Source organism: Carassius auratus, chromosome 49 (genome assembly GCF_003368295.1).
Source record: "Carassius auratus strain Wakin chromosome 49, ASM336829v1, whole genome shotgun sequence".
NCBI classification, from domain to species: domain Eukaryota; kingdom Metazoa; phylum Chordata; class Actinopteri; order Cypriniformes; family Cyprinidae; genus Carassius; species Carassius auratus.
This window is the reverse complement of record NC_039291.1, coordinates 6,546,533-6,567,447: the sequence shown is the minus strand read 5'-3', so window position 1 is coordinate 6,567,447 and position 20,915 is coordinate 6,546,533. Positions and strand designations below refer to the sequence as shown.

Below are 20,915 nucleotides of genomic sequence, written 5' to 3'. Positions count from 1 at the left end.
GACACAGCTGGCCCACAGTTTTTCAAGATGCATAATAGTAAAATGTGTGGGCAAGTCTAATACCGGAGAATACTCAACTTCCTGTACCTTAAGAAAACAATTTAACATTCTTAACAAACAAGAAAGCAAAGTCCAGTTGCTTACAATCAATTGTTATATAAAATAGGTGGTCTGCGGTATTTCAGTGAGTTGTTTAGGTTGTTGTACCTTTCAGTCCAGCCAGGTTCTCGCCCACCTTCCTCAGACTGACAGCTCCCTCCTCTACCTCCTTCAGCATCACGGCTCTCTGAGATGCAGCGGGGCTAGAATCAGTCCTCAGTGTCTCCACATACTGCTCCAGATCCCTACACACAAACACACTTGACGATTATGACACAATTAGCAGTGCAAAAAATACTTACATTATTACTGATGAGCCAATCCATCCACATATATTTGTGTTTTTGTCATCCAGTCAATACTGAAATGAAACTGTTGTGACACCAGAGGGCAGTGCAGGTTCCACTTTATGCTCCTGACATCTGTTTGCTATCCAGTGTCTTTTGTGGACTTGGATGCTAAAATTGAGGTTTAAAAAAACTATGAAATTGCTTGCAGGCGATTTATTGAGAATTATTACATTATGGCCACTATGATTTCTTTATGTTACACCACGTTTGTTTATATCAGTGGTTCTCAGCATCTTGTCATCCTGTGGCCCCCTGGCTGAGAACCAATAGTTTATACTATGGTACAAGGTTTTACATTAATCTGGTAAACCTGATGAACTTATCAAATATATAGGAATGGTTTTACATACCATAAAATCAATTTCCATAAATAATATATGTATATATTTCCTTCTGATAATTTCCCCCTATTTTCCCTAAATATTATTTTGTCTGTGAAATACTTCCTTTTACAATTTTTTTTTTTTTAATCATGTTTATATGGGTGGCTCAATACCAGCAATGTGTTAGTTCTGGATACCAGCAATAAGAAGTTTATTTTTATATCATTCATTTCTATTGTGTTTTAAGCCATGTTTTAAGAGTGATGGACAAATGTCCATGTGGTGTATAAGATGCGGCAGTTTGCTAATGTTCCACATTTTGCATCAACTTTCACAAAAAAAATAAATAAATAAATAAAACTTTTTTGATGCCCCCACACGTGTAAAAGTCAAACTGTCCTTTGATTCACTGCTCACAGTCACAGACCTCTGCTGACTGGGCACTGGCATAAAACCAAGGTAAACAGAGTGTTAATGCTGCTCCTGATCTCTGCCTAGTGTTAATTCCCACTGAGTTCTGTTTTTCATGCTTACAGCTGTCTGGAGATCACGCTTGTTAACCAGTTAAATTAAAGTGGGATTTAATTACGGTTTACACACAGCAGGGCATACAGGGATATTATTAGTTAAAAGAGGGGCTGTAATGAATCGTATGAAGAATGATTTTAGAATAAAAGGCATTTGCTTGCCCACAGGAAAAGTGAATTTCAGATTCAACAGAGGGAGAGAGAGAGTGTGTGTGTGTGTTTGTATGTGTGTGTGTGTGTGCGTGTGAGAGAGAGAGTGTCGTACTCCAACTGGGTGAGAACTCTTTCCTGCATGTTGAGATATCGGTGTCTCTCTTCCTCCACCAGTGTCCTCTGTTTCTGTGTTGGATCGTCCTGTCGTCTCAGCATTTCAGCCAACTTCACACTGATCTCTTGCTCTACATGCTTTATCTGAGCACGCACACACTCCTGATTATGAAGCTGAAACACACACATGACCATTTACTACAGGATACATTAGCATTCAAAGGTTTGGGGTCGGTAAGTCTCTTATGCTAACCAGGGATGCACTTTGATAAAAAAAAGCAGCAAAACTGTGAAATATTAGTACAATTTAAAACAACTATTTCAATATTGTAAGCTAATTTTTTCTATGATGTCAAAGCTGATTTTTTGCAGCATCCATAACTCAAGTTTTTAGTGTCACATGATCCTTCGAAAATTAATCTAATATGCTGAATCGCTTATTTGCTACTTTTTTTAACTTACATATATATATATATATATATATATGTCTTTAAAGATTCATCAGATTCAGTACACATTATTTTTAGGTCCTTGTTTAACATTTAATTTTCAGCTGATATAACCAAGTGAGGAAAAATATTTCAGCCAATAGTAATTGGAAAGCCCACTTTTTTACTAATTAAGTTCCTTCTTATATAATTTTGCCCTGAATATTATTTTACTGAAAGTATACTGTCACGTTACTTAGATAAATGATTTGTTTTATGTTGTCTTGACAGTAAATATTAATTTAATATTTCATAATAAACATTATGAAAAATATGGGGCAAAATGCATTTAATAACTGCAGATTTCTCATGAGAATAACTAATTTGGACTTTAATTACCTGTAGTTGTCTCATATGTTGCAGTTGGAGGCGGAGCTCAGAGACATTTTTCCTGAACAGGTGAAGGTTAGCATGCAAGGGGGTGGGGCCTAGTGGTGGTGTAGGGGCAGGGCAATGCTCAAGAGTTGCTGCATTAACTTTTGGTGCTAATACTGGAGAACCTCCTAAACAAAACAATACAAAAAACATGACCAACAATAACAACCATAAGTATATAATGGTAAGAAGACAGACTGGGCTCTCAAGCTTGTGTGAAAAAGTTGACAGACAGATTGCTGGAAATAATGTGATAGTCCAGGTTTCAGAGATTTTTATTATTTAAAAAGTGAGTTTATTATCTATCTCAACTCAAGAAATTATGAAGTTGATTTCATCAACTGAAGTGTCTCAACAAAAAATATAATCATATATATTGTCAATAAGCTTAAAGAGATGTGATATTTGTCGTTGTACCCATATTTGACCATAACTTTTAGTAAGATTACATTTCAAACTCCATTGAGCATAAAAACTAACTACAGCAATTCAGGTCAGTTCTTGCAAAAGTGCATATTTATCAGAGTTTACAAATGCACACTTCAGAAGAGCTCACTGCTGGATTCAAAGATTGCATGGTTTATTTAAAGTTTATTCAAATTAAAAGTTTATTTGATATTCAAAGACCTGTTTTAATGATATAAATGCGTTATTTGCTGAATATTGACAGAAGGTATAATACTATGGCCTCTGCTCTATAATGGTTGACCATTACAAGCACAAACAAATGAGGTATGGGGTATGGAAGCAATGGAAAGAAGAAATTTACCTGTGCTAGATGTGCTGTGAACTGGTGATCCGGAATTTACTGATTTCTCACTGGAAAAATGGGGGAGATTTCAAATGACTGAATGCACAAATGTACATGTACATACAAACAGACACAATCACTCTACAAACACTTGAAGTTAGTCTGTGTTACAGCGGCACAAGCATTGCCATTCATAAAGGCACTGGTTTTAGTGAGAATGAGTCAATTTAGTTCATGCACAGTTAGTAGTCATCTAACCCACCAAGTCTTTTTAAAACACACAGTTTCTGATTACCACCACCATTAATCCATCATAGTCCTCCTATTTTCTTTTCTTATTTGATTTGTGATATTCTGGGAACTACCTTACCCAGCCTGCCCTGCTTACCTGGGGTGTTCCTTGTTGCTGTTAGTGCTGTGACTCTTTAAGAGAGCATGCTGCACAAGACCAGTCAGACTGGCTATTTGCTCCTCCATGGCCTTCATTCTCTCTCTGCAGAGAGATAGAGCATATCGCATGCTTACTACTGATGGGGTATGAGTGGAGACGGTCAAGGGGGGAAATCGAAATAACAGTGGGACTATGTGCCTCATGAGATATTTAGTTTTTTAGTTTATTTTTAGTTATCAAAAGCCATTTTACTCTAATTCATCGTTAATAAAAAGACATATATGGTTAATACAGCATTTTGGCTGAAATATCGGTTTTTCATACTCGATGTAGACTTTTTTTGTAAAGTCTTAATTCACTCATAGCATTTAATTCATTTAATGTTTTTACACAAAAAATGTATTCTAGACTATAACTAGAAAATAATTATCAGCTCATTGGCATCAGCCTAAATTTTACAATCAGTTCATATTTACAATAAAGTAGAATGCTTAAATAGACATTTTTAATGAATTTTATCAAGTGGGATGCAAGCTTTACCACTTGTAGTGATTTTTCTTTTAAATAGAAAATAATAATAGAGAAATGCATAATGGTTTCAGCACTGACAATAATAAATGTTTCTTGAGCAACAAATCAGCAAGACCAAAGACATAAATTACATTTTAAAATATATGCAAATAGAAAACAGTATTTTAAATTGTAATAATATTTCAAAATATATTTGTATATTTGTTGAGATTTTTCAACAACGTAAAAAAGTTAAGTAAATTTAAAAGTATGCTGCCATTCATAAAGTGAATACATTTATGTGAAACTGCACAGAAAAAAAACAATACAAAAACAACCTGAATAAATAAATAAAAGTCTCTTGGCAACATATTCACCACATTTAATTTCTAAAACATTATATTCAAGGTCAATCCTAACAACAAAAAAGCTTTAAGCGAAAGGGAGTATGAACTGGATTCCTGCCTATGATTTTTGTAGCATATACAAAAGACCCAATAAATCACTAAGATTAACTTGACAAATGTTGATTAACTAAAGTCTTTTGAAAAAGGCTAAACTGCCAATCTGCCCTTTCTGTGCCAATGCACACAGCAAACCACTATTTAGATAATGTTAGAAACGTCTGGCCTGCATGTGCTCTGCCCTTTAAAAACAGCTCAGCATGTTGACCCTGTGTATTGACTCTTCTCAGCTAGCAAGTACATTGCCAAGCACAATAAATCTGACTTACAGGGCACAGACAAACATAAAGGGAACGATTACCATTTAACCAAAACAGCAAAACAAAAGTGACTGAATTACAGTTTAAAGTCTTTTTTTTCTGAGATATATAAGGCTGTATTTTTTTAAAACAAACCCAGCTAAACAGCTTTGTCAGCTCTGAAGAATTTATGTTAAAATAATAACTATGGATACTAGCGATATAACATTATAAATAGCGAGACTAGTAACCTAGTCGACTAAATGATAATGCTGCTGCTAGTTGACAGTGCAAATAGACTAGTTTAAAGCCCTGCATTTCAGCCCGAGACCGATGGGCCCCGACTTATTTATGCCCCTAGGGCCGGGCTTCGGGCCAATTTTCACGCTATAGCTCACATGCGGGCCGGGCCTTGGGCCTTTTTTGGGTTATCCTTCTATTTATATTTTTAAACATTAAATAAAAAAATTAAAAGTTGACGTCGACGATAGAAAAACAAACATAGAAAGACATTTCATAACCTCATAACTTTCATAATCTGATAATTCAACCCTTTATAGTTAAACTGACATACTGACATGACAGTCTCACGCACGCATGCACGCACGCACGCACGCACGCTTTTCCGTCAGCGCGACCCACGATTATATTTTACTTATATCCACTTATTGTAGTAGTAGCTATTATAGGCCTCTAAAGTAATGTAAATGTAAACAGCACGAGACCCTGCTACCACAACTGTCAAGACTGGCTCGCTCTGTGTAAAACCTTCCACTCTGGAGGCTATTCTTTTTCTCCACGATGCTCTGTAAGAGACTGTTCTAACTTTTCATTTGACTGGACTTTGTTTTCGTTTAACTGATGGAAACTAATGGAAAAAAGAATGGACATGTTCTGCGGTGCATTCTTGAGGTAAGATAACCTGCAAGTTTGTTTTTAATTAATTTAATTTGTTTAGATTGTAGGCTATTTCTCATTTCATTTGCTAGCGCTGTTGCGGGCCTGCCTCAGTATTTCAATTTTTTATTTTTTATTTTACTCACTGTGGTTTAATAAATAAACATTTATTAAACTAACTGTCTGTGGGATATGCTTGAAGTGTTTTATATATGGATTTTATTGAAGCCAAGTAAAGTATTAGCATTAATTTGAGAGGCTTAATTGATTAAATATGTTTTAGGCTACTTGCTGTCGGCTCGGCTATTTAACGTTAATCGTCATTTAAAAAAAAAAAAATGCTCCAAACATTTTTCTAAATTAACTTGATAAAGAAATGAAAAGAAACATAACACAAAACTGACCCATTTTTTAATTGTTGCAAATAAGGCAGGCTTCCGCTGTGTAATAAAATAAATAAATAAAAACACGGGCTCGTGTCGGACTCGGGCTTGATAATTCTGATGAGCTGTCGGACACGGGTCGGGTTAGGGCCTGAGCGTCTCGGGCCAGGGCCGGGCTCAGGCCTAGATTTGAGGCCTGTGCAGGGCTCTAGGCTAGTTGTTCAAATTTTTGGTTTTATTTTATAGTTTTACAGAGGATATGTTTCATTATTACTGTCATGCTAATCTTACATTTTAAAATGAATATATTTTTGTTAAAAGTATGTTGTTAATAGTCTATCGGGAATAGAAAACAAAATAATTTAATTTTACCCCAGACCTTGCATGCGTTCATTTTCTCTGTGTCACTCATGGAAATGTCCACATAGAAGTAGAGCCTGACCGATATATCGTTTAGCCGATATTAATGGCCGATATGAGCTTGTCGTCGATATATCGGTATCTGTGAATGTGCCGCAAATATGATTTTTTTTTTAAGAACATATGATGCAGATTACATTTCCTTAATGGTTTAATTACTTAGTTTGTTCAGTAGAGCACACTCCATTGTTTGCTACAGGCGACTCAGGTCAGTTTAGTGTTAGATGTGCGGATGAGCCCAAACTTCACCTGAGTCCGTTGCTTCAAATTATCTGCCCTCCACCCATCCACACCTATATTTGATCGTCACATTACAATGATTCTAATTCTTAGTTTTGCATGATGATATGATAGATGGCTAATTTTTAACAGCAGATTCAGTGACATTAGAGACTAGAGATGATCTGCGCATCACGGTATGCCTCTGCGGTGCATTAAAGTCTGTATTACGGCCACCAGAGCTGATCGCGGCCATTCAGTTAATGCAGGTGTTTATACTGGCTGCGCCATGGCCCAGAACTCATGCTTTGTTCTATTTATGATGTGCTGTCACAATGTTCAAATTATTTTTAATGGTCGGTTTGTCACAACCTGTTGCGTCACAGACACAGTATCAGCATAGTTTGTCAGTAACGTAGCAGATTGAAAAATTAGTATATTTCTGCAATCCAATGGACAGCAGTGCGGTGGTGGATTGAGTCTGTTGAATGGTGATTTAATGCTACATTGTCACCTAGTTGGAGAGACTCAATACTGAATAAATATACAACTATGTCCATGTTTTTTACTCTTACAATGAGCTTATCATATTTGTTCACTAAATTAGTAGGGCCCTATAGTTTCAGCGATGCAGAAAACATGGACGTAATCACAGAATTCAGACATAAACATGGAATTTACTAGCCTGGTAATACCAGACTCTGCTACTTCACTTTATTTCGTAGACAGTACAGAAGCTAAATGAAATTGAGCGGAAGTAGGAAGTCTGACGTAGTCAGGATAGGAATTTACTGTATAACGTGGACTGTGTCTGGGAATATTCAACTGCAAAAAAGACAATTTAAATATGAATGTTCTGTATGTTAATTTGATTTCCAGAAAATACACAACACAGAGTTTTTGAAAAAATATATTATGAATTATTATTATTTATTCATTTTAGATGTTTACATTTGGAAACGCTGTGCTTCCTGCGTAAACCTCTATTGGTTTGGCAGTAGCTTGCTTGCCCTACACAGTTACCTTGTTTAATTTTTTTATTTAAGTTATATATATTTTGTTCTATTTGTGTTAATTTATTTATAATAAGTGAAGTGAAGTTTACTGTTAAGTGAACTGATGTCAGACTCATTTTGAATAATAAAGTTTATTGTTAAATTGTTAATACCCTGTCTCCACTACATAGGCCTATGTTTGTCACAACATTATAAGTGTTTGATCACCACATTTGAGTTATCATTGGAAAAAATGTGTTTATGTATGTATATTCTGTTTATGTAGGATATATACTGTATTCTACAAATGGTACCAGTCCAACGTTTGGACACACTAATGGGAAGTGTCCAAACTTTTGACAATATGCTCTACTATAATATAGCCTACACATAAAGAATATTGTCCAGTATATCAGTATCTGTCTGTTTTCAGTCCGTAATATCGGTATCGGCATCGGCCCCCAAAAACCCATATTGGTCGGGTTTTAGTTAGAAGGTGAGGAAGCATTTTGACTTCCAATAAAATGGAAAAGTTTTGTGTAGTCTATATAATGCCATATTGGTGCATACCAATCAAGTTTGCTTATAGATTTTTTACACTAAAAAATTTTAAATGTATCTTACTTTCTTATAATAAGCTATTGAGATTCTACTTATTTGTTCTGCACTGCCTACTGCTTTTAATATACAGCATATGTATTTGCTAATGTTGATTGGGTGAACACTTGTGTTTATGTACAATGATCATTATGTAAGACAAGCACATTGCATATCTGACTTACTTCTCAGCAGCATTCAGTGTGGAGCTTGACAGTTGGATTCATAGATTAAGTCCCAATCCCATTTCTACCCCTTATCCCTTCCCCTTTCCCCTAACCTACTTTTTTGCACATTCACATGAAGGGGTAGGGGTGTCTCACTTCTCTTTTGGTTGGAGGGGCAGGGGGAAAGGCCAAATACAAAGATTTCTTGGGACCCCACTTCAAACAAAAGAGTATGAGAATTATCTCAGCATACACTGTCTACAGCGGCAACCTGGCTGACAGAGCGAACAAGGAGACTCATAAATGTATGCATTTTTGGCATTAATAAGGAAAAATAATACTTTTTTAATTAGGTGAAGGGGTATAAAATACTCCTGGGATTGTGCCTAAGTAGACCATTTCAAGTGGATCGCTTATACAGAACGTTTTTTGACTCTCTTTTGGTGGTTTGTTAGAGTAGTCGACAAGTTGATTACAAAATTTCCCTTTAAACGTTAATGTTCACAGCTAATAACAGCTGCTAGTACTTAAGACAAGACATTGTCGATGTGTTTTGGATGCAGTTAGGGAATGTCATGATGCAGTGGAAGACAATAAACTGATGCAGAGTTAGAATATGGACATATCACGGATGCTGATGTATACTGGGATTTTGTAGATGGAAAGTTAGTTTTCATGCTTAAATATCCCTATTTTCTCTTAATGATTACTTACCGTGTCTGAGGGTCTGTCGATGGGGCAAGAGGATTGTGAACCTGAAGATCAGGGGTGGCAGGAGATCCCATACCTCCCCTTGCCTTTACCATGGTGTCCATAGAAAGAGGAGTCTCCTTCCTAAATGATTGTCTGATAGGAGATGCCCTCTCCAGAGTCATGGAACTCTGTGGTTGGACTGTGTGAATGTCCATCATCCGCACCTCGCCCATCCGTTGTGGGGAATGGGGCGGGGTTTTGGAGCCTAGCATGGGTAACTGGCTATCCGTGTACTTCCTGCTTTTCTGTCGGAAGAGCGAAGGATGGTCCGTGGGCTCCATGGGAACACCGGGGTTACTGTAAGAGCGCATGGTGGCACGGTGGTAGGTGTAGTCTACTGTATCAGGGGGCGGGGCATGGTGATGTAACATATAGGGGTTAGCATAATGACTTTCAGCTCGGGCAGGAAGTGACATGCTCTTTGCAGCTATGTCATCGTCAGGCTTGACATCACGCCGCTCAAGGATGGCGCTCATGCAGGGGGAGGATGGGCAAACAGGGCCGGTGGCGGGGAGTGTGTGTGCCGCTCTCTCACGTGGCATTGTGGCAACCCCACTGCCTGAGGTGCGTGGGCCGAAGGGGATACGAGATGGGGAGGAGGGCATAGCATGAGGTGTGGTAGGGGACATGGAACTCTGCATATGGGGTGGAGGGGGACCCATTGGGGGCTGCCGGAGAGGATGACCACTCGGTCCAGCATACATCATCTCCCTGTGGACCTGAATGAGAGAGAAAAAGGATATAAGATTACACATAAAAAAAAATTCAAACCCAGGAAACCCTTTAATCAATAACAACTATTTAGAGTTTCAGAAAATTGACAGGGCAACATTTCTCATTTTCATGTTTTTGTAATAATTTTAGTTAATTAGTTAATTAGCTATAATAACACTGATGAATACATAAATATTGATGTCCATGTAATCCTCAGTGTTCTAGTTAAGTCTAGAAAGTTTTTTCTGTTCATTCGTCAGTGAGAAAGAAGTCTTACATTTCCATCTCACATGTGAAATGAAAGGGCTGAAAGAAGTCAAAGAAAGAAACACTGTGAGCGATCATGGTATTCATGGTAAAAAAAAAAACCACCTGCTTGGATCAAATAATATGTCATTGTACTCTTTCTAAATTCAGAGCACTAGTAATCTGTGCTGTTTTTTTTAAACAGGCAGCACACATGGGCAGCCTGATTTGACCTGACCACCCAAGGAGGTCCTACAGAGTAGATTAATCACACTAATATGCTTCAGATGGAAGTTGGACAAACTGTGCAAGTATGTGCGTGTGTGCACCGAGACATAAGTGGCTATGGTTCATATACATCTCACAATGTAATTAAAAGCATAAGTGGATATAGTATTGCCTCAAACAGAGTTTGTGTCCATAAAGCTACACTACTGGTTTACCGCAAATGAAATAAAAACAAAAGATGGATAGATAAGCTGCTGATAAACTGCCATTTCATTCAGAAAACATAACAGACGGAGGCAAAAAAAAGCAACAACAACAACATATGATGATTTAGACCACTTAAAAATTATTCTTCAGTTGTATCTGCATCTGATCAGCAGCTGCATCCAACAAAAAGTAAACGAATAAACAACTGAGATTACAAATATGACCTGAGCGGGAGAAAGATTTCCGATCAGTGAGCTTCAGAATGCAAAACTTCATACCTGAAGATACTAGACAGACAAACTCAGATGTATCCGGCGCCAAACTCAGCAATGGGGAGCAACAGGAAAAACCATATGACTTGACAGATGAATAGAATTCAGAGAAAAACTGGTTTAGAGTGAAACTAAATGTGTTAGTTTTTCGGTACGTAAAATGACAGAGAGAGAGAGAGAAAGAGAGAGAGAGAGAGAGAGAGAGAGAGAGAGAGAGAGAGAGAGAGAGAGAGAGAGAGAAGGCATTTACATCCTCTCAGGCCCAATTTCATTTATCACAAATATGTATTTATTTTAACCAGTAAGTGGTTTAAAGCAGAAGTACCTAATCAAATCAAATTCCATTTGAATTAGAATACACCTTAGAAGGCAGCTGCTTATGAAGGCAGTAGACAGTAAAGCAGTTATTGTCTGACTATGTCTGCCTCATCCAAAAATAAAAAACCAACAAAGCAGAGACACACCAGAAACAGAAAAGAATGTGCCTTTAAGCCAAACAGCTTTGTAAAATAATAGAAAGACGACAAAATGGTTGTTCAAAGCATTGCCCTTCTCCTCTGAATCTCCAACAATGATAGCATTGTGCTGAGGAGAGTCAGCGTTCAGGCTACACCCAGAACAGGTGAGACTTTCAAGCCAAGGACACCAGCATGCTATTTGATCAAAAATACGGTGTAAACATTAATTCTGTAAAATATTATATTTTTATATATTCTAATATATTACGTTACTCCAGTGTTGTGCGCTCCTTCATTAAACATTCTAATAATCTGATCTGATTGCCAGCCAATAAATATTTCTTTTGATCAATGTTGAAAACAGCTGTGCTGCCTAATATTTTTGTGGAAACTGTAATACAATTTTAGGATTCTTTGGTGAATATACATGAACAGATGTTACCTGAGCAACACTGTCTGAATAACATGAAAGTTCTTGCCTCCCTCAACCTCTCCAGTTTCTCATCTCTTCATTTTCTCCTTTGCATTACCTTAAAAGGTAGAGAATTTGCTGGAGGAAGGCTGACAAGAAACATTAAACCTGTAATAAATGAAGAAATCAAAAGATGATGGAATGAGAACATTTGGGTTGAATTTGGCCCAAGAAAGCCCCCCTTTTCCATTAATTTTCTGCTTCTCTTGCATTTTCTTTCTTAAATAAACATCCACAAGGATGTTAAAACCTACAACCAGAACGAAAAAAAAAAACATCTTAGATGCTGAAATACAAAATACACCGCAGCTGGTCATTTTAGATGTTGTCTAAGTGGGCAGTTTTTGGCCTGAATGATCTGCAAATTGGACCAAACCTCATGCAGACAGTCAAAAGAGACTAGTTTGACCATCCATTCAGTGGAGAGAGCTGAATTTAGCAGACTTTCGTTCATTTTTATGGGTCTGTTTCCAATTAACAGTCGTCTGTAAACCGTGGTCAGTCACGCTGCACAGTAATCTGCTTGCTGTTTTAACAGACTGGCACTGAGACACACAGCTGCATGCATGTGAGCGTGTAGATACGGATAAACAGATTCAGATCTGGATTTGTACATTACTGTTAAAACAATCTCATTACATCTCTTAAATTAAATTAACTGCTTGTGTTCCATAAAAATACACATTCAAAATGATCTTTGAATTTCAATGACAGAAATTTAATTCTGGAAGTTTACTACTTCTTTATTGGTAAGTTCCCTTATGGTAAAAAGCTATAATACATCTAATGTGACATTTCATGTAATTCAATAGTAAAATACTGTTAAATTTACAATTTTGGAAGTGAAAGAGAGTCATCTAATAAATTACAGTGGTAAACCATAAATTGGCAAATTTTGTCCAAGAATTATGTGTAACTTCACATTTGATGACAACTTACGTATATTATGGATTTACGTTATATCTAATAATGCTAAATTATGTTTATTGCATTATTTAGTGTCATTTGTACAGTTGTCGAGACCTCAACAAGCTGCACATAGAAAAATAAAATAGCTGCAAATTAAGAAAACAACTTCATCAATTTGACAACACACTCACTGCAAATGATCACAACAACCAAATAACGAAACGCACTGCAAATAGAAACAAATACACATCTGCAAATTAAGAAAACAACTTCATCAATTTGACAACAAATGTGCTGCAAATACTCCTAACCAAATGCAGATAAAATTCTTTATTTGGTTGAGTTGTGAGCATTTTCAGCACCTGCTGTCAAACTGATGATGATGTTTTCTTGATTTGCTGGTGCTTTTCTATTTGCATGTGTTTTCTAAAGTTGCAGCGAGTTGCACTCTCTCGGCCACTGTACATTTGTGTTCCCATGATGCCATTTTGTATCTGTATTGTAGAACTTTGGTTCATCATGTGGCTTTTTTCTTTTTGTCAGTATACTATAAAAGTAAACAACAAGTTTTAGTTATGTGGTATATTAACATTATCTAAATTAATGAAATGTACTGTACATTTTTACTCCGTTGCGGTTCATTCACTGTATTTTTTGGGCCTAAAGTCTCTTCCTTCTCTTTGTCACAGACACAAACAGAAATTGTGTGTTTGAATAGAAGCAGGGCTTATTTCATTAGTCTTTTAAATATGTCTGAGTATCTCCGTGCCTACTTGAAAGGCCTGATCACGTGTTTCTGTGTGCGTTTGCTCATTCACATGTGTGTTTAAGTCTGGATAAAAGCATAATGGATCACTTGTCCCCTCACAGTTACAATAGCAACAACTGTGGTCAAAACATCAAATGTGTACCGTCATCATATGTGTTTTCTGGCCTCAAATCAAACTTGAATTATTTGTATTACTGAAAGAAACACAATTAGTCTAGGAGATTTGCAGGCAACCCTCCCTAGTGAATATATTTCCAAATTTATACAATATGGCATTTGTCCTGTCACTCCTGAAAAAGACAAGTCAATAAACCATTAACCACATGTCTTATTTTACATATCAACAAATAATTATGTTCTAAAATTTTCATCGGCATAGTAATTAACACTCAGGTTTCATGCATATGAGGGCCATTGTTTAGGAACATCGACCGCTGTGTTGATATTGAATGTTTCCTTTTTTCATAGATGGGGATGATAGAAGGAGCGGAATGAGTCTTATGTGACATAAATCAAATAATATGTAATGTTTTAATGTGTATTTAGAAATGTCCAATTTTGCTAACAGGGATGCAAAAACAAAAAGCACCTTTATTCACTGCAAAAGATAGATGTATAGACAGACAGACACACAGATAAATAGTATATACCCTTTTCGTGCAAAGCCTGCTTTGTTTATATGAGCTGGGTGTCAAACCTATGATCGGCGTCAGTCACATGGTAAAGCATGTGAGAACTTGAATGAAACTTAAAGCCTTGATAGCTGTTATGCAATAACCTCTTGAAGGTGGAACAGGCTTTATTAAAAGTAACCAGGAAACCCTACTGATTATACTTTCCTTGAATTGTTACATGTATTACGGTTGTTCTAGAGGACGACCCAAGACCAAACACTTATACAGTCACAATCTTGCCTGAAATACAAAACTTAAACAAAACACCATATAAAAGAGCTTTCAATGCATCATGAATTCTTTGTAAACCGCCACAATGGCAAACGCTGACACTGATTCTCTGAACTTTGGCATGTGTCTGAACAACTTGTTCTCGCTCTCTTGTCAGAGAACAGATAATAGTTCATCTTTTGTATTCTTTCTCTCTCGCTCGTTTGTACTTATATAGCTGTAAGTCATCACATAACATACTTTTATCTGCTTAGACATGGACACGTGACACAAACAATAAGACTTTCAACTTTTAACTTTGCATGCATACTCCTAAAAGCAACATGAAATGTTAATAAGAGCCTTAAAACAAAATAATAGTGAATAAAGTCCTTCACTTCCTCAAACTTTTACAACCTCACTTAAGGGCTCTTATGTCAGCGTCTTAAGCTCTAATCAAATGCATATTAGCTGTGCGAGTTGGCCAAAACCAGACCAGGGATTACCACAGACAAAAGTCTGGGGCTACCTTGTTAAATTTGAGGAAACACACAGAGAATATGAAAGCCTTGCGATCTAATTTCCGTTACATTACCAGCAAACAAACAGGGCCCGGCAGGGGCGTAGCAAGCTTTTCAAAAGTGTGGGGGATGAATGTGGTTTGTTTATAAACAATAAAAACGATGAATACAGTGATAGAGGGGTACAAAATGTATAACATACAAGATATAAAAAGCTTCCCATTTAAATGAGTGATACTAGATAAGTATAAAAACACACTTGGAACACACGGAAAAAAAGTCAAAACTCTGTTGTGAAAAGACCCAACAATAGACTTCAGAAAAAAAATCAGAATCAGGAATACTTTAATAATCCCAGGGGGAAATTATTTTTGTTACAAACTCCAGATATACAAACAACATATATTAAGAACAAAAAATAATAATATTTATATAGTCGCAACCAAAAACAACAACCAACTGGCCAATGAACATATGACCAACTACCACTCATTTGAAAGAACCAAAAGTGCTCTTTCTGCCCTCCTTACAGGAGACAAACTGTTCAGCAATCATTTTTCTGTTTACCCTGTCCAGCTTGTCTTTATGTACATTGCACACAGCAATACTGTTCAGGCGGGTTTGTGTCATGGTGCTGCGAAGCCATGTTTTCAGCCTCCGGAGGCTGCTGAAACTCCTTTCTGACTCTGCTGATGACACAGGCACAACTAGGAGGAGTCGGGTCACTGTTTCGACTTGGTCAAAGAGACCACGGACCTCTGGGGTCATCCCTTGAAGAATAGCAACAATTTCAGTACTAGACTGGAAGCTGTACTTCATTCTGAACAATGCAAGCTGAACTTTGAGGATGTCTGGGTTGATTTCTGGGTACTGTTGGACAACACCATGTATCTTTCCAGTTAAGAGAACTTGTTCCAGGTGCCTTAACATTTGCATTCCCTCCTGCTCAAATCGTTCTCTAAACTGCATGTCAGCAACATCCAGAACTTTGTAGAATTCAGTCCTGTAGTAGTCAGGAGGGGAGACATGTACATGTGCAGGAGCATTACCTGTGAAGCGCTGAGGTGGGATACGGACACGAGGAGAGGCAATAGGAGTGAGATGGAGTGTCTCACACATCCTTGTTGCTTTCATGTAAAGAGCCTGAAAACTCTCTGTGTTTCTCTTTTTGCTGAAACTTTCCTTAACACAGGCAACAGCTGAAAGCATACCATCTAGGGTCTGTGTTCTGCTCTGGAGGGACATATTCAAAACCTCCAACTCCCCTGTGATCTCCAAAGCACATACAAGACCAAGGACAACATTTCCCTGCTGAAATGTCTCGTACAGCCCCTGTGCCTTACTAGCCGCATCAGACTCACTCACTGCCATCTCAGCCAAAGCCTTGATTATGCACTCGTACTGGTTTAGCACAGTGCGGATGGCACTAGTGCGGACCGTCCACCTTGTTGGACACAGAGGTCTTATACTGTGACATGGACCCTCACCCTCCTCAGACCTTGCAATTCCCTTAAATATGTCCTTCAGTTTCCCTGACTGCCCAAACAACACTCCCAACTCATTGACCCAATCCAGAGAATTACGGATAAATATTGAGGCAGTACAGGACCGCTGTGTAATTAGGTTAACACAGTGGGCAGCACAATGAACATAGGGAGCCAGAGGTTGTATTTTTCGTACAATGGCCTGTGCTCCATTGTATTTGCCAGCCATATTTGCGGCCCCATCGTATGCTTGGCCACGCAACCCAGTGATAGGCAAGTTTAGGCGCTGCAAAACATCCATGACTACTTTTGCTAGATTTTCTCCTGTTGTCAAAGAAACCTCATAAAGACCAATAAATTCTTCATGAGGGACTAAATCCTTGTCAAGATATCTCAAACACACTGCCTCTTGCTCTTTTCCAGACACGTCTCGTGTCCCATCCATCATCACAGAGTACTGCAGGTGTGGAAGTGATCTGATGCTTTCAACTATTTCTCGTATGATCACGCTGCTGAACAAAGTCAGGATTTCATTTTGAACCATAGCTGAAGTATATACATCCTTTCTACCACCTGTCAACCACTTGGCTAGAGAGGGGTCATCCTCTGATTTGTACTTCAGAACCTGTTCAAAATTTCCCTCACCACATTCATGGCCCCTAAAAGGTAAGCCCTGCCTAGCCAACATCTGCACAGCACCAATGATTTTGAGAAGACATCCCCTTGCTTCCTCTTGCTGTTTCACACTCACACTAGATAGCTGAACCTGTACTGATCGATCTTCATAGATGTGCGTTGTCATGGCTGTCTTATGACTATCAGATCTCTCATGCACAGTAAATCGCTCAAGGGCTTTTTTCCAATTTTTAAACCCAGATGAAATGAATGCTGAATCAGCATTCTTGGCAAGAGGTGATGTCTCAGAGTTAAAGGCTTTGGAGCAGTAAAAGCACAATACACCCTCAACACCAGGACTCACATGGAGCCATGGAAATTTCTGGTACCACTGAGTTTGAAAACTCAGAGTATATTTGGGCAAGGACTGTTTAGCAATTAATTTTGGATCTGGTTGATTGGGCTTACTGAACTGATGGCGAGTAACAGCCATGTTTGAGTTCTCTGCTACTCTCTCTACCATTTCATCTTCATCCTTATCCTCCCTGACCTCTCCCTCACTCTGTTCTTCTTGTCTGCCTGCTTCGTGTCTGCCTTTTCCTCCCGCTTCATCTCTGTCTTCTTCACTTCTGGCCACATCCTCAAATACACCCTAATCAAAACATTTGAAATGAAAACACACCAGACACACGTGTGCACCTGGGATGGAAATAAGCACCACCCATGACACAAACACACACACACGCACACACACATGGCCTCTCTTCCTTCATAGACCCCTTTCAGAAACTGTAACATTATTTTCATTGCTCACCTGAGAACCTTCCTGTGCTCTCTCTGAAACTGATGCCTCCAGCAATTTCCTCTCCTAAAGTGGTAATAATGGGCAGTGGTAAAGGAATAGAGACAAACAGTTACAGCTGTGGCACTAGCAAACCTCAGGGAATATTGAAAAGTAATATCATGAAATAAATGTGAACAGTATCTAATGGGAATAGGATACTGTTGTTTAATGTCAACATTTTTCAACTTTCAGCTTTCAACTTCACTTACAGGATTTCTCTTGAAAAAGGTGTCAATCTTCTCCTGCCTCTTTCTTTTCTGCATCTTAATGATACTGCGTGACAAAAAGACAGTGGTAAGCTTGATAGTGACATGGGTCTGACAGGACTGTGACTGAGACTGCTAAATTTTGCTTACTTATGGCCTGAAAAGGGGAGAAAAGAGGAGAAAAAAATGCCCACACAAATATACACTTTTCTTTCATAGTTCTTCAACAGGTATGCAAACAATGTCATCATTTCTCACTTTTTTCTCCTCAACAGGTAACGTTACAATTAAACACAACAGGGAAGTATCCACAAAAGTATTCAGCTAATCAACAAACAATACTCAAAATATCAAAATCAGTTGCACTGGCAATGACCCAAAAATACACTGCTTAACAATGGCAGTTTGTCCCCCCTTCTCGTCAATTCCCTGCCTCCTTCATCACAGTTATGTTATACATTGCATGCCACATAACGTTACATAACTGAATTTAGCTAAGTTAGCTGCTGAACAATATCCCAATAATAGCAATTAGCCTTAGTCTAAAAAACGAAATATAATACCGAAAACACTCGACATGTCAACAAAACGATAACAGAACATCTTCCCAAACACATATCAAGTTTATTTAAAAACCTTGAAAGCACAAACACTCATTCCAAGTACCTGGAAAAGGGAGATGTAAATAACAATAACCATAAGTTCCCGCCTCGCCTCGTCAGAATGAGCTGACCGATAACACTCCAAGAGAGGCGGGACTTAAGGCAGAACAGCCAATCATCAGCCGATCAGGCTCAAAGCCGGTGTCATGAGAGGGAGGGGGGAGGAGGCAGTCGCAGCGAGCGCAGACACAGAGCGGCCAGAGAAACGGAGGAGCGACTGTAGTAAGGCGTTTGTGCAAAACTGCGGAACAACTGCAGAAAACGTGTGGGTGTTGAACCTTCTCACCGGGAAAAGTGTGGGTGTTAAAACCCCCACATCCCCCACGGGTGCGACGCCCCTGGGGCCCGGCATGGCAAGAGATTAGAGGGGATTATGGGAGGAAAAGGAAAGAGGAAAAAGCCTTTGCTTTCTATTCAGTGCTTCCACCAATTCTGCTTCAATCCTGATCCAATCCCTCTGAAATTAGGCTCGGGGGACAAAGACGGACATGAAAGGATTGGAATGGGGTGACCGGGGTGGGGGTGTATCTAACTGTGAAGAGCAGAGGGACCCCTGGAGATGGCCGAACAGAAGAGGGGAGGCCGGGAAGGGACCTGTTATTTAAATAATGCCCTCAGTTCATTCTTTCTTCTAAGCATTCAAAAAAAAAAAATTTGCAAAATTTGCAAAAGAGCATATTTTCTAAATCAAGTATTTAGTGGGTTAGGAAGTATAGGGAAGCACTTGGTTTAGGTTTGTGTCCACTAGACACATGGTTGTTGAGCATGATATACATTGGACTATATTTTTGGCATTTGTATTTATTGGTATGAATCAATATTGGACCTTAAAATTTAATAAGCTGATATTGTACATTCGATTGTCCTTTAAAACATCATTAATTTAACAACACTGTTGTCAACAATAACGGACCAAAAATATAAATAGAACACAACTTAAGTAGGCTGGAAAATGAAGAATTATTAACTAAACACATCTGAACCAATTGACATAATGAACGGGAGACCGAAACTAGGTCACACAGAGCACATGGGGATAGAAAACACAACAAACAGTCCAGGGGTGTGACAGTCACGTGTATGTTTGGTTCTGTTTTATTTTTGTTCTAGTTTTCCTTGTTCTTGTGTTTCACGCAGTTTCTTTCTTTTCTCTTTTTTCTCCACAGGTTAGTTTCTGTGGTTTCAGATTAGTTAACACCTGTTTCTGTTCACCCTGATTAGTTCTCTGCATATTTAAACCCTGTGTTTGGTTCAGTTCCGTGGTCTGTTATTGTTGCATTCTATTTGGTTGTTGTGTTCTGTGTTTAATGCATCCTGATATTCAGTTAATACATTTTAATACTGCTGAAAATAGATCCTGCATCTACTACTGTTGCAACCAGCTCTGGCAGTTCTATCTTTAAAAAAAATGAATATACATACAAAGTGTACATTATATTTCAGGCACATGTTTAATGCATAAATTCACTTGAAGCATATCATTAAATCTGAAAAATATTAAAGAAATTTTAAATGTTAGATTTTTTGTTAATTTATTTATAGTATAGAAACAGCATAGAAAAAAATATATATATTTCTACACTTTTTTATAAACAGTACATTAATATCAGTTTATCATAATATGTCAAATATTTGTACATCCCTAATGATAAATATTACCAAACAATATGCACTACTGTTCAAATGTTTGGGGTCAGTATTTATTTATTTATTTATTACAAAAATTAACACTTTTATTCAGCAAGGATGCATTACATTGATCATAAGTCACCTTTATTTCTATAGCACTTCATACAAGAAACCAGGCTCAGTCGGGGGGCCTGTTCTCCTCCAGATGAAAACAGCATGTTAAACTAAAGACGTATAAAGAAATACTTTTTCGTTTCTTTTATTTTCTTTTGAACTTTCTATTAATCAAAGAATCCAGAAAAAGAATTCCACTAATTGAGCAGTAGTGTACCTAGAACCTCACAAGACTTGTCAACCATCTTTAACAGAGACCAGCCAACCAGAACTCTCAACTGCACCAAAATCCATTAATTATTAGATGTTATTGTTGATCTACTGCTCTGTTTAAACATATCTGTTCTACGTTGCAACACGGTCTAAGTCTAAAGTATTTGATGCATTCATTTCACAATATGAGGACCAAATACAAAGCCAGCCAAATTACATTTTCCAAGAGAAGATCTCTCTACTAAAGCTTTTG

General features: G+C 37.8%; 2 protein-coding genes across 13 annotated transcripts in view; both read right to left on the bottom strand.

The window, feature by feature from the left end:
* The window catches only part of LOC113066102 (sickle tail protein homolog), a 166,836-nt gene that overhangs the window by 12,649 nt on the left and 133,272 nt on the right, over positions 1-20,915 (bottom strand). For 11 of the 12 annotated variants that reach the window (XR_003279120.1, XM_026237743.1, XM_026237745.1 and 8 more), the window contains 6 exons: positions 9,177-9,934; positions 3,569-3,673; positions 3,199-3,248; positions 2,394-2,557; positions 1,565-1,740; positions 208-344 (listed from right to left, as the gene is read on the bottom strand). Coding sequence is in view for 11 of the 12 variants with exons in the window: in XM_026237743.1 (XP_026093528.1) it covers positions 208-344; positions 1,565-1,740; positions 2,394-2,557; positions 3,199-3,248; positions 3,569-3,673; positions 9,177-9,934 (1,390 nt within the window). In the remaining variant the exon portion in view is untranslated. The remainder of the gene's footprint in view (positions 1-207; positions 345-1,564; positions 1,741-2,393; positions 2,558-3,198; positions 3,249-3,568; positions 3,674-9,176; positions 9,935-20,915) is intronic. The other variant, XM_026237741.1, reaches the window with a different exon arrangement.
* Positions 12,408-18,867, bottom strand: LOC113066105 (zinc finger MYM-type protein 1-like). Its single transcript, XM_026237750.1, has 2 exons — positions 18,048-18,867; positions 12,408-17,862 (listed from the first exon to the last, which is right to left on the bottom strand). Exon 2 carries the CDS (start codon positions 17,515-17,517, stop codon positions 15,385-15,387), a length of 2,133 nt encoding a protein of 710 aa, XP_026093535.1. The 5' UTR covers positions 17,518-17,862; positions 18,048-18,867; the 3' UTR covers positions 12,408-15,384.